General features: G+C 59.8%; 1 protein-coding gene across 5 annotated transcripts in view; it reads left to right on the top strand.

Moving 5' to 3' along the window:
* The window catches only part of CABIN1 (calcineurin binding protein 1), a 153,550-nt gene that overhangs the window by 133,908 nt on the left and 6,200 nt on the right, over positions 1–13,442 (top strand). For all 5 annotated transcript variants that reach the window (XM_030336043.1, XM_030336046.1, XM_030336045.1 and 2 more), the window contains 5 exons: positions 4,877–5,040; positions 5,914–6,010; positions 6,905–7,579; positions 9,503–9,577; positions 12,233–12,515. In XM_030336043.1, coding sequence (XP_030191903.1) covers positions 4,877–5,040; positions 5,914–6,010; positions 6,905–7,579; positions 9,503–9,577; positions 12,233–12,515 — 1,294 coding nt within the window. The remainder of the gene's footprint in view (positions 1–4,876; positions 5,041–5,913; positions 6,011–6,904; positions 7,580–9,502; positions 9,578–12,232; positions 12,516–13,442) is intronic.

Genomic DNA, 13,442 nt, shown 5'->3' with positions numbered 1-13,442 from the left:
GGCACAGCCTGGCAAGGCTGTCGTTCCCTGAGGGGCAGTACGTGGGGGTGTGCTTTGTCTTCTTCCCCTCTGTAGCGGGGCGGGAAGTGTTCCACTTGTCTTGGGGCTGCTGGTATCGTGGGGGCTCTGGCTGCAAACACAGAAGCCCAGCGCTGCCTGCTCAGGCAGAAGGCAGAGCCTTGGCTTGCTTGCCACCCTGCCAGCTTAAGACTCTGCCTGGTGGCTCCACGCCCTCGGGCCAGCTGTCCCTGGAGGCTAGCTGCATGTCTGCAGGAACCTCCCCAGGGCTTATGGTGCCTGTAGTTCCCTCCTGATTTTCCGTGGACTCTGCCTGATGTGTTTGGTCTTCCTTTCCGAAATAGCTGGCGGTATGTTATGGCTGCGTGCGCATATCTGGAAAGGAATGGGTTAACAGAGAACCCTCACGTAAAAGGATCCAAACCATGCTCTGAAACGTGTGGTACAAAGTAGACCTATCCTCAGGGGGTGCGTCCAGAGCCCCGTCCCTCTGTCCGTCCTCAGGGATTGGCCGAAAGCTGTTTGGGAGTCTGGCTCCTGAGCATAGGAACCCTCGTCTCCTCCCAGAGTGATCCCCACAGATGTGCCTAGCCGGTGCAGAGTGGCTCCGGTGGAAAGTGGCCCACTGGCCCCAGACGTGAGGAGGGAATCCACATGCACTCCGGGCTTGGCTACCATCCAGCAGCGTGGCTGGCCGCTCGCTGCCCCTCAGTGGGCCTCCGGTTCCCACCTCCACAATAAGTAGTTTCAGCCAGCTGAGTGTGCTTGAAAATGTCCATGATTGTGTAACTCAGATGCCACTGGATTCGTCAGTGCCGGCTGGAAGCAGCATCCCGGGAATCAGGAACCGGGTGCAGGAGGAACGGCAGGGGTGGGGAGGGCGGTCCCAGAGGGTGAGACAGGCAGGCCAGCGGCGCCATGGCGTGACAGGGAGCGGGTGGTAGGCAGACCCCCGCATCGCTGTGCATCCAGAAAGCGTCTCATCTGAGGCATTGCCTTGCTTCAGTCCCCACCTTCATCTGCTTGCTGGTGGCTACCACCGGTGCCAGGCTACCTACCCCTCACAGTCCCAGGCTGGCCCACTTCAGGGGGTGGCTTGGTGGGCCCTCCAGAGTGGTTTCCTCAGCATGCTCACTGGCCCGTTTTGGCACATCCCATCCCTTCTCCAAAAGAGACACCAAACAGGTAAATGCCCTGTGTCTTTGATTCCAGAACTTGGGAGCAAGAGCGGGAATTTGGGATCCCCTCTCTGCAGGGGCCCTAGCCACACCCCCCCCCCCCCCACCTTCTGCCAAGTCTGCTGTGGCCACCTGGTCCACCCTGCAGAGGGCCAAATGTGTTTTACCTCTGGCATCGCTTTCTCAGCCCCTTCTTTTTCAGGGGAGAGAGGAGAGCTAGCTCTTGCCCCACCAGGAGCTTGGCCGGATATGCCCCTGAGCAGCCCAAAGTCCTGCCAGCCCTCAGGGAGCGTGTTGCTGACTCGCCATCATTGCCTTTTGGCAAGGAGGTGTGCCGCCACCCTCCACCCCCACCCCCACCCCCCAGTGCAGGGCTCATGTGCACACCCAGAGCTCTGAAGGGCATTCATTTCCCTGAGAGCAGAATTGTTTCCCACTTAGCCTGGAAAATCTCCAGGGTGAGGGACTGGTGGGGAGGTGGGTGAGCTGGGCTTCTCTGCGAGCAGGAAGCCCTTCTCAAGCTGCGCCCCTTGCCTCTGCCAGCTTTGTGTCGGGCCCCTGGGGACCTGGAGCTGAAGCACACCTGCCCCCACTTAGGACACATTCCTAGCCACCGGCCCACCACCCCCTGACCACCTGAGGGGCTGCCCCCAAGTGGTCCTGGCAGAGGCTTAGGAGGGCAGCAAGCCAGGAGGGCTTCAGAGAGGAGATGACCTCACAGCCAGGCTCGGGAGGACACAGGAAAACTGGCTGGGCAGAGGAAGTGAGAGGGCGCCTGAAAAAGTGAGAAGGGTAAAATTCACGGCTCTATGAGGGGGCATGGTGAGTGTCCCGAGTCCAGGGACGGGGCAAAGGCCAGTGAGGCTCAGGTTTCCACTGAGGTAGGTAAAGGAGCTGCCTTGTCAAGGATATAAGCAGTGAGGGATGCGGCCACACCATCCTTTTCTTAACTTGTCCTGGCCCAGGCCGGGTGGACGAATGGGGAGCAAGAGTCGAAGGAAGAGGCAAGATGAGGCTCGAGCCGGAGTAGGAATGTTAGGGGCATAAGGTGCAGGCTTGGGTGCCAGGGAGGGGCAGGGGTGCGGGGACAGCCTGGGGATCCAGCACAGTGTGAAGAAACCTTTTCTAACAATCTACCAAGGATGAAACGGGCCACCTCCAGAGGTGGTAAGCTCCTGAGATGTACAGGCTGAAGCTGGTGCCCACCAGGTGTGTTGTGGGGCCAGGCATTGGGGCCCAAGCACCCCAAGTGCCTGGAGCCTCCTGGGGCTTTGGCGCCATGTCTGAGGCCCCCGTGACACTTGCTTCTGCCCACCTCACAGCCAGGCTCACCCCGAGTCCCTGGCAGAGGTGACATGGGAGGAACAGGGCCACTTTCCCAGGGGAGGGGCCAGAAAAGTCAGCACCTCTGTCCTCACACAGCCACCCCCAAACACGATTTGAAGGAAGAAGTGTGAGTCTTCCATTCATCCTCCCCAGTGGCTCCCCCAAGGAGAGCAGGGGACCTTCCACCCTTAGCTGCTCATCAGGCAGCTGGGAGAGACCTTCTGAGCCCGGATCAAGGTGCACTGGGAGGAGTGACCGCTGATTGTTCTTTGAGTCTTCAGAGGTTTTGCCAGGGAAGAGGGAGGCATTCAGTGAAATCCAGGGTCATCCTGGACCCTTGTGGGTTGAGGGTGCAGAGCAGAGCATGCCCCTCTGTGCCCTAAGGAAGAGTGAGATCCGGGAGCAGTGGGGTCACACCCAGATCTCTGGCTTGACCCTGGGCCGGCTCTGGTGCACACCTGCAATGTCGTGGCATGTGGTGGGACTGTGCTTCCGACTCTCCCCCTCTCCTGTTAGGTGCAGGAAGGAGCTGGGGGCCAGGGGTGGAGGGCCAGAGCAGGTGATGGAGGCTTCCTTCTGAGCTGGTTGGCTGGTCCAGCCTGTGCTCAGAGCTGTGGTGGTGGTGAGGGGCCAACTGTGGGACTGCCTCTCATGCTGTGTGACCCTGAGGGAGTTGCTCCTCATCTCTGTGACATAGAGATGTCACGATGTCATGATGACATAGCTGTGTCAGCCTGTGATGCAGAGCATGGTGACGTCTGCAGTGCCTCGGGAGAAAGAACCAAGCTCTTCTTCAGCCTGGTGGGCCTGGTGGACAACAGAGAGGGCACCTCCCAGCCCTGCCACACATCTGGGGTACAGTGTCAGGGCCACACTGGCCGGGCCACATTGGCCAGACAGCTGTCCAAAGCTGCCCCTCGTCCTCTCAAGTGGCAGCTTTTCCTGAACTGCTGCAGAAGCCACCTGTGCCCAGTGGGAAGATACAGCGTTGGTATCAGTGCCCTAGATGTGGGTGGCCTCAGCCTCCTGGTTTTGTCTAGGCCGGGAGGCAGCTGGTGCCTTATTTGGTACTGCCTGGGATAAAGAGTAGTTGCCAGCCTTCACACAGTGCCCCGGCCTGCTCAGGGGGTGGGGGGAGCAGTTCTCTGCGCCCGGTGTGAGCCCAGTGACCCAGTGTGGAGGCTCTGGGGGCTTGGAGTTGCAGGTTTTAGGCTCCTCTCTTGCTTAAGTGGCTCAGGGCTGGAGGTGCCCTGGTTTTCTTCCCGGGACTGCTGGAGCCGGGAGTTAGTCACTGAGCACCCACGGGAATAGAGCCCTGGGAAGGGCACTCCCTGGGTACCCTTCTGTGGGCCCCGGGTGCAGGAGGCAGCATTGCCCACAGCCCTGGTCTGGGCAGGAATTTCTCTAGGGTGTTGGCTTCAGGAAGCCACATGTGAGCCTGCCTGCTCCTTCCAGGTCCCCAAAGTCCTGCCCCAGAGACATATATCCTAATGTCCAGGTCCTGCAGCCTCAGGCCTGCTCAGAAGGTATGAGCTTCTGTTCACTTATAATTCACTCCCTTGGTCATCCTTTCCTTCACTACGCCTGGACTGGACCCGAGTGTGTCTCAGATACCATGCTGGGTGTGGGGATGCCACAGGGAACCAGACATGGAGCTGCCGATGAGCAGGGTGCCAGATGCAGGGGTGGGCTAAGCACGGGCTGAGGGAGACCGTGGCGGGTATCCTTAGAGCTGGCCCTGCTCCAGCGCAGCCTTCAGACAGTGAGGTTGGATGGCCGAGAAGTGGAGGAGGGGGGTCCTGGCCAGAGCATACACTGGACAAAGGCGGGTTCAAGGAAACCTGGGCATCCAGCAAGCTGCAGGTCATTTTCAGCCCAGCCCTCCATTCTCTGGGTGCCGCTGGAGGGAATGCACACGGGTGGGGCCCAGGCTTGAGCGTGTCTGGCCAGCAGCAGCTGCCAGAAGTTCACGTTGGCCACCTTTTGACCCATCAGTTCAGCTCTAGGAATTGGTCTCATGGCTGAGTCAGCACCTGTGCAGAGGCGCAGAGGCACTAGACTTCTCCCACTGGTTGCATTTAACTGAGGGGACACAGCCTGTGTGCTTCCTGTAGGGAACAGAACAAGTAAACACATACCTTGCAGCCATTCAGAAGAGGAGAGTGCAGAATAATGCGTGTATTCTTTGCCACCATCCGTGGAGGGAAGTAGATGGGGGTGACCACGCTCCCACTTCCCTTGGGATAGCAAGAGGGGTCCGAGGCACCCTGGATTGGGCAGAGTCCCCTGTGGTATCATGGCAGGCTCCAGTTGCAGCAGCCCACCTCACACGCCCGCCTCTGTCCATTTCACAGGGCATCTGGCGGATCCCCGTGGACGAGATCGACCGGCCGGGCAGCTTTGCCTGGCACATGAACCGCTCCATTGTGCTGCTGCTCAAGGTGCTGGCCCAGCTCCGGGACCACAGCACCCTGCTGAAGGTGTCCTCCATGCTGCAGCGGACCCCGGACCAGGGCAAGTGAGTGCAGCCACCCGGCCCGGTGTGTGGTCAGCCCCATGGGGGCAGCTGGTGCTGCCGTGGGTCTGAGCATGGGTGCACACACAGGCTGGAGCCCCTCATCCGCCCAGGGCATTTCTCCACTGGTTGTGGAGCCTAGACCCACCCTTTTTTTCAGGAGCCTCTCTGTCCTGGTATCTAGACAGCACCCTGCCCTGTGCACCCTGGGGTGAACACAGGCTGTGGACAAGCTACCCTTTCCTTCCTCCTGCTTCCCTTCAGCTTGGGGCTTTCAGGGTGCTGTCAGGTTGTGGGGAAGACAGGTGTCCAAATGATAGCCAGGGTCCCCCAGGTGAAGGCCAGTAATAACAGGCCAGGCAACAGGGGGACCTGGGCCGCAGAGGTAACCGGAGATCCCTTTGCCAGAAAGGGTGGGACAGATAGGACCGAGGGACATCTGCTTCAGCTGCAGTTGCAGGGGTTGTGGGGGATCCCTGAAGATGTGGTCTGGCCCAACTGGGCCAGCAGCTGCCCATGCCTGCGCCACCTCACCTTCTCTCGTCTCATTCACCCCAGAAGCTGGGGTGGGGCCCTCAGCTGGAGCCTGGAGCACACTGGACACAGTCTTTGCGGAGAGAAACCAGAGGCCCCCAGCCCTAACTTGGCCTGGCCCTGCCCGCCCCCCCCCCCCCCCCCCCGTGAGGGCCCAGGACAGTCTGTGTCTGTTGTACAGGGAGGAGGCTCCGGGCAGGCTTCCGGGGAGTGGACCTAGGGAGGAGGGAGGCTGAGGGACCAGCAGGTGTTCTTGGGGCAGGAAAGGGCATGGGCCACCATCTAGTGCCATGTGGCTCTGAGGCTCTGCCATCTTCTCTGGCCACCCCCACGTGCCTGCAGGAAGTATCTGCGAGATGCTGACCGCCAGGTCCTGGCGCAGCGGGCCTTCATCCTCACTGTGAAGGTGCTGGAGGACACCCTGAGCGAACTTGCAGAGGTATGCCCATGGCCCCAGTCCCTCCACTTACCCGCCGTTAGGAAGGTCCCTGTGTCCCCACCTGTGAAGTAGAGACCCTGCCTCTCTGGGTGGGAAAGGTCAGCACAGTGGGGGATTGGCAGACATTTAGCGAGGCTCTGACCCGCTTGGCAAATGTGGACTTGTGGTTACGGAAGACAATAGTGACACTCCCTGAGGCTGCAACCTGAGCAGTGTACCCCACCCGGCAGATTGAACTCGGGGTCACAGCAGCTGTGATATTGAAGCAGGTGGTGGGCTCGTGGTGGGCTGGGCACACCTGGTCCCTTTTCACCCTCCAAGGCAAGCACAGCTCTCACCCCCTCTCTAGCTGAGCACCCTGAGGCCTAGGAGGTTAGGTCACCAGCCTAGCAGCCTAGGGCCACTGGGAGCTGAGCCAGGGCAGTGCTGCTGCAGTGTCCCCTGCCCAGCAGGACTGGCTGGGCCATCGTGCGGGAGCTCGGGGCGGCACCCACCCCTGAGACTCCACCCTGACTACTGTGCGTTAGGGGCGAGTGGGAGCCCAGATCAGGAGTATTTAGCTCTGCAGCAAGCACATTTGGTGGCCCCTGGTGGATCACCTCCCCATAAGACACCCAGGACTTCCCTGAGGCCCACGTTCAAGGAAGGCCAGCCCAGCCCAGGCCAGGCCCATTCTTCTGGAGTGGTACCACCGACAGTGCCCCATTAGTCCCTCTCAAGGCTGGAGGAGCAGAGCGGGGAAGAACTTCCTCTGGCAGGTCTTTAGGCCCAGCCTGGGCCAGCTAACAGACGGGGAGAGCCAGGGTGGCCTGGGGTGGGCACACCTGACACCCAGGGGTGTCTTGTTCTGGTAGAAGCCCCAAAGACAGTCTTTCACCTTCGGTTTTCTCGTAGGGGTCAGAACGCCCAGGGCCCAAGGCCTGTGGCCTCCCTGGAGGCAGGATGACCACCGACGTCCCCCACAAGGCCAGTCCCGAGGACAGTCAAGAGGCCCTCCCCCACTCCAAGAAGCCCCCTCTGGCTGATGGCTCAGGGCCAGCAGGCGAGCCAGGGGGCAAAGTGGGCCCCCTCAACCACCGGCCCGTGGCCATGGAGGCAGGAGACGGTGCAGACCAGTCTGGGGAGCGAAAAGACAGGGAGAGCCCCCGGGCAGGGCCTACCGAGCCCATGGACACGGGTGAGGCCACCACTCGCTGCTCAGACTCCGAACGGGCGCCGCCCCCGCAGCCAGGCCGACCCCCCAGGGACCGGGGCCCCGAGAGCCGGCCCACTGAGCTGTCTCTGGAGGAGCTGAGCATCAGTGCCCGCCAGCAGCCCAGCCCGCTCACACCAGCCCAGCCAGCCCCAGCCACCACCCCTGCTGCCACCACCGGGGCCAGAGTGGGCAGTCACCCCGAGGAGCCACCCACACGGCCCAGCAGAAAGAGGAAGCTCCTAGAGGACACAGAGTCGGGCAAGACGCTCCTGCTGGACGCCTACCGAGTGTGGCAGCAGGGCCAGAAGGGCATGGCCTACGACCTGGGCCGCATCGAGAGGATCATGTCTGAGACCTACATGCTCATCAAGCAGGTGGGTGGCCACGGGCCAGGCCTGGTGGTTCTCACGGAAGGTCCTTCCCGGCTGGTCCAGGAGTGTGAGGGCCCTTCGGGGTGTTTGTTAGGTGTCATTCCCACCCCACCTGTGCTGTTCATTTCCCTACATTTGAGGTTTTCTACCATGAGCAGGCCATAGATTTAGAGTCCAAAAAACAAGAAGCAGGTCCGGCCATCATGTTGCACGCTTTAAGTACGGGGTGATTTTATCAACTGTATTTCAAAAAAGCTGGGGAAAATATACAAAAAGAAAAGAAAAGGAAAAACGGTGAGCTTGGAAAAACTCTATTTTCAACTGTAAAGGAAACAAAACCTTATCAAATCCAACACAGGGAGAAGAGACCCCTGACAGCCACCCCCCCCCCCAACCCCAAACACACACAGTGCCAGTCTCTGGGGGCACTTCCTCAGAGACCTTCGTGGCTGTCCTCTGAAGGTGACGTGGTGCCCTGAGTATGTAAGGAGGCTCGGCCACCCTTCTTACTTTGCTTTCCTTTTTTTTTTTTTTTTTTTAATGCATTAGACATATAGCTATTTCTTTATTTAAAATGACTTCCAAAGGGCGCCTGAGTGGCTCAGTCAGTTGAGCGTCCGACTTCGGCTCAGGTCATAATCTCACGGTTCGTGAGTTCGAGCCCTGCATCAGGCTCTGGGCTGACAGCTCAGAGCCTGGAGCCCGCTTCAGATTCTGTGTCTCCCTCTGTCTGCCCCTCCGCTGCTTGCACTCTGTCTCTCACACTGTGTCAAAAATAAATAAACGTTAAAAAAAAATTTTTTTTTTTCAACGTTTATTTATTTTTGGGACAGAGAGAGACAGAGCATGAACGGGGGAGGAGCAGAGAGAGAGGGAGACACAGAATCGGAAACAGGCTCCAGGCTCTGAGCCATCAGCCCAGAGCCCGACGCGGGGCTCGAACTCACGGACCGCGAGATCGTGACCTGGCTGAAGTCGGACGCTTAACCGACTGCGCCACCCAGGCGCCCCAAAAAAAATTTTTTTTTTAAACGCCTTCCAGGGGCACCTCAGTGGCTCAGTGGGTTAAGCAGGTCTGACTTCAGCCCAGGTCATGATCTCAAGGTTTGTGAGTTCGAGCCCTGCATCAGGCTTTCTGCTGTCAGCGCAGAGCCCGCTTTGGATCCTCTGTCTCCCTGTCTCTCTCTGCCCCTTCCCTGCTCACTCGCTGTCTCTCTCAAAAAATGGATTTCCACAGGAAGAGACCCGGAACTGCAATGGCTGCTTCAGTCTGGTTGCCTGTCCTGATAAGCGATTTCTTCCCAGATTGTGTCTGTTTACAGTGACGCTTTTGAGAGCGCCTGTTTTATCACCCCCTCACTGGCATCCAGGATTAACCTTTCTTTGTTTCTGTTGCTGACACATTAGGAAGAACCCAGCTCAGCACTCCCTGCTTGTCAGGGCGGGCCATTCCCCACCCTACCTGCCCCGGCCTGGGTGCTCCTGACACTCCAGCCCTTCTCCCTCCTTCCCTGCCCATTGGTCCACCACGGCAGCCCCCTGTGCCTCCCTAGCCTCCTTCTCATCCCCCTGCACCTTGGGCTGTTGGTCTCTGGGTCATTTAGACCTTGCCCCCCACCCAGACCTCAGACTCTGAAAGGCCCTGCATCGTGCTCGCTTGTGGACAGGCTCTGGCTCAGATTCTGCCAGCCTCAGCCCCTGAGGACTCAATAACCTGGTTCCAGACACGAACTTGACAGGACCAGCCCGGCCCACAGCAGTGGCCCTGGAGGATGGACCCGGGAGATAGGTGTGTGCTCCTGCCATGCTCCAGCAGGACTGGAGCGTCAGGGGATCTTCAGAGGAGCTGGTCCTCATACTCCAGGGGCTGGGAGAAGGCCAGCCACCATGGCCTGGCCCTCTGACTTGGAGCATCTCCTTGCTTAGGTGGACGAGGAGGCTGCACTGGAGCAGGCTGTGAAGTTCTGTCAGGTCCACCTTGGGGCTGCCGCCCAGAGACAGGTAAGCAGACCCAGCCTGTGCTGGCCTCCCTACACGAGGCAGGCCCCATGCCAAGGCCCCTGGCTGTGGGCCGAGAAGCAGTACACCTCAGGAGGGACTGTTTCTGGGCTGAACATGGGCCGAGGGGAGATGGACAGGAGGCCCGTGAGCCTCTGGCTCCCAGGAAGCCCCTGACCACCAGCCCAGGTGGGGCAGCATTGTGTGGCAGGTGGGGCCTTGGCAGGCCCAGACCCCAGCTCCGAGTATGTGACCTCAGCGGTCCCCTCACCTCAGCTGCCTTTTCTGTAAATGGGGAAGTTGGTCCTTACCTAGCTGACCCCTGGAAAGGTGACTTCATTTGGGATGAGGGTGGAGGAAGTGATGTGGGGCTGGGATAGGAATGGGTTAGGAGCAGAGCAGATGGGGGTCCTGGGGTTTATTCAGCAAGGGAGGGGGCAGGTTGGTGCCAGGTGTGGGAAAGACTCCCTGCTGTTGAGTGGGGAGGCTGGGTTGGTGCAGAGGCCCGGTGAGCAACAGGTGGGTCCAAGATGGCAGAAGATGGGCCAGCGTGACCTGGTGACAGGAAGGAGGGGTGAGGGAGCATATCTTCCCCTCGGAGAGGGGTCCAAGCAGGAGCCCTGGGTGTAGGTGCCCCCAAAGCCTTTGGTCTGGGGCTCAGAGGCCACAGATTTTGAGGAGCAGGGGGTACTGAGGAGGGGGTGAGGGAGAAGGATCTCCTTGGGAGAGACCTAGCTCAAGAGAAAGCCCACAGGGGGAGTCTGGCTGGCAGAGAAAGAGGGGGGATAAGGCTGGGGGGCACTGCAGTGCTCCTGCTCAACAGTACCAGAGGGGCATCTTCCTGCACCACATGTGGGCATTTCTGCAGGAGTGACCCCTGGGCCTGGGTCATTGGGTCAAAGGGCAGGTACTTGTCATTTGAATAGGTGTGGCCTCTTGTCCCCCCAGGGGTGGCCCAACTGCCCCTTCCCCAGCAGCACAAGTGAGCAGACCTTGCCCTCCCATCCTTGCCCACACGCAGCCCTCTCTTGGCATTTCCCCCAGGGAAGTACATCACAGGGAGTCCCAAGGCAGGAGTTCAGGGCAGTGGGCATCCATCTATAGGTCACCTAGCAGCAGGCTTGTAGATGCTGTCGGTGTCCAGAGCTTCCTCTCAGTGAAATGGGGCAGCATGCTACCCTTCCTGCCTGGACTCTTGGTCTGAGGAAGTCCAGAAGTTCAGTCTTGACCAGGCAGTCTGTGGGCCACACACGTGGGCCTGTTCCCCCAGCTGAGGGCCAGAATCCCGGGGGAGACATGCCCCAGGTTCTACCACCCCATTATTGCCAAAGTAGCCAGGATTCACATCATAGCCGCTGTGGTTTCTGTGGCTTGCGTGGCCCTAACCGCAACCTCTGCTACATGGGACAGGAGTAACTGCTCAGGGCCCCAGTGCAGGGCCTGAGCCCAGGGGTCCCCTCCTGCCTCCTCTGCTGACCCAGATGAGGTCAGGTATGCAGTGACCGCTCCAGACAGAGTGGCTGTTTCTGATGCAGTCTTTAAGGCCCTCAAAATGATAGAACCCCCCAGAAAACCTCCAAACGCCTGCCTTCCCTGTCTTGTGGCAAAAGGAGATCCTGAGCTAGCAGGAGCCACGGGCAGGGAAGGGTCCTTTAGATGAGGAGATTGAGGACCAGCACCCAAGTGGGGCCTGGACGCCTCTGGCCAGTGCTGGGGAGGGGGCAGCCCCAGCCCTGAGCCTGCTGCCTCCGCCCCTTGCCCCAGGATCCATTTGGCTAGAGGCCAGTCCCAGTTGCCATGGCAGCCTAGCGCACACCTGGAGAGTGCTCTGGACATAATTAGAGGCTCAGTGCTGTCACTGTGGCTGGGGCTGGCTCCTGCAAGGACAGACACAGCACATCTTCCTGTCCTCTCCCCACCTTCCACCCGCCCCCCGACTGGAGGTTCAGGTTCAACCCAATACATATCACACAGCAGAATCACAGGGGCTGTCCTGTGCTCCTTGAAACTAGGGACAGGACGTTTCAAGCAGAACAAATGTCAAAAGAAGCAGAGTTATGGCGGGGAGCCAGCTGACCCCCAGCACCATGGTGCCCCCAGCAGGTGTGAGACCACATTTGCAGCCCTGGTGTGGCCTGAGGCTAGGGGTCTAGGGCTGGGAGGATGGCTTACACCCTGCAGCACACCCTCAGTGAGCTTCAGCCTTCACACTGTTCTGGGAGCGGAGGCTTTGGGTGCAAAGTAGAAGGGCCCTGGTGGCAGAGAGAACTGTGTGGAAGAAGATGGAGAGGCCCCAGCGGGCCCTGCTCCCCTGAGAACGGAAGGCCTAGGTGAGAGCTTCTGGGGTGGCCAAAGCTGGACTATCCGGCACTGCCTCTTTGGGGCTGCGGTCTTGAACTCAGGGAGCTGACTCTTGGTGTCACCCCAGCTCCCTAGGGATGGCCCCACATGAGGCTCAATGACCCCTGCCTGGGGTCATGTCTTCCCAGGATGGCACCCAGGAATTGGAGGGTGAGGTCTGGTGGAGGCCCTGGACAGCCCCAGGGTCTCCGTTGAGTCCCTACCAGCAGGGCCGGACGTCTTCCCAGGGAGGTGCTGTGGGTCCCCAGGGTTAGGAGGTGGGTGCCCAACATCCTCACCTCCCCTTTGTCGTCACAGGCCGCAGGGGACACACCCACCACCCCAAAGCACCCCAAGGACAGCCGAGAAAACTTCTTCCCTGGGGCTGGGGCTCCCACGGTTCCTGACCCTGTGCCCGCTGACACTCTCCAGCGGCCCGGTGACACTCACAACAAGCCTCGGCCGGTGCCAGCTGCCACCACGGCTATCATCCCCTGCCCTCCCTCAGCGTCGGCCTCCAGTCCAGACCCGTCCAAGGACCCTGGACACCCCCGGCCACACAGGGCAGAGGCCACCCCCAGCATGACTTCCCTGGGCCCAGGTAAGTCCCAGCCCATCTCCTAGACAGCAAGGCCAGAGCTGGGCCCAGGCCCCTGCTACCAGCCAGCAACAAGTCCTACTCCTTGTGTGGAGAGTGTGGGTGGGGGAGGGAAGGTGGCCAGGGTGACCTCCAGCCTGGTGATCCTTGAGAAGCACATCTTGGGGGCCCTGGAGGGCAGGGGGCATGACCTGATGGAGTGCCCACCACTTTCTTGACCTTTCTCCCATCCAAAAAGGGACGTGATGATGGCAGTCCCCTCATAGGGGTGTGTGGCTAGGAGAGAGGGAGCCAGCACTAATAGTGATATGTTTACATGTAAACTTGATGAATAGATAGATAGGGATTCAGGAGAGGGGAGGGGTCTTGACCTTGGCTTATCAGAGATCTCACAGGCCTATGAGCTGTCCCTGAGCACATCTGTGGTGGGGAGCATTCCTGCGTAGGCCCCCTAGGGTAAGACAGATGGAACTAGCCAGCAAGGAGTGGGATAAAGCTCGTGGGTGGGCTTGTGAATTACAAAGGACAGAGGGCTCTGTCAGCCAGAGTCCTGGTTCCTTCTAAAACCCAGGATGCCCTTAGGAATGACAGCCTACTGGCAGGGGCAGCTGACAGACCAGCTTTCCAGGGAGGGGGCACTGAGGTGGCATCTCAAAGGTCAGCAGGCAAGGTGTCAGGCCTTCCCCTCACCCCGGCTCCTGGGACCAGCCTGCACCCTTGCTGAGGCCCTGCAGGGGCCTTTACTCTTGCAGGCTTATCAGTCTTCCGGGTCACAGTTCCATGCAGCCCTTCGGCCATTCAGCCTTGGCTGTGTCACTTCCTAGCCATTTTAATATCAGACCTGAGAGCTCCTGCCGTGGCTGGTCTGCCTGGGTGGGGACTGAGGGTGGCAGCCCTCCCTCCTTTCACTCTTTCCTACAGTTCTGGCAT

This window comes from Lynx canadensis, chromosome D3, assembly GCF_007474595.2.
Source record: "Lynx canadensis isolate LIC74 chromosome D3, mLynCan4.pri.v2, whole genome shotgun sequence".
Lineage (NCBI taxonomy): Eukaryota > Metazoa > Chordata > Mammalia > Carnivora > Felidae > Lynx > Lynx canadensis.
This window is presented reverse-complemented; position numbering and strand designations above follow the sequence as displayed.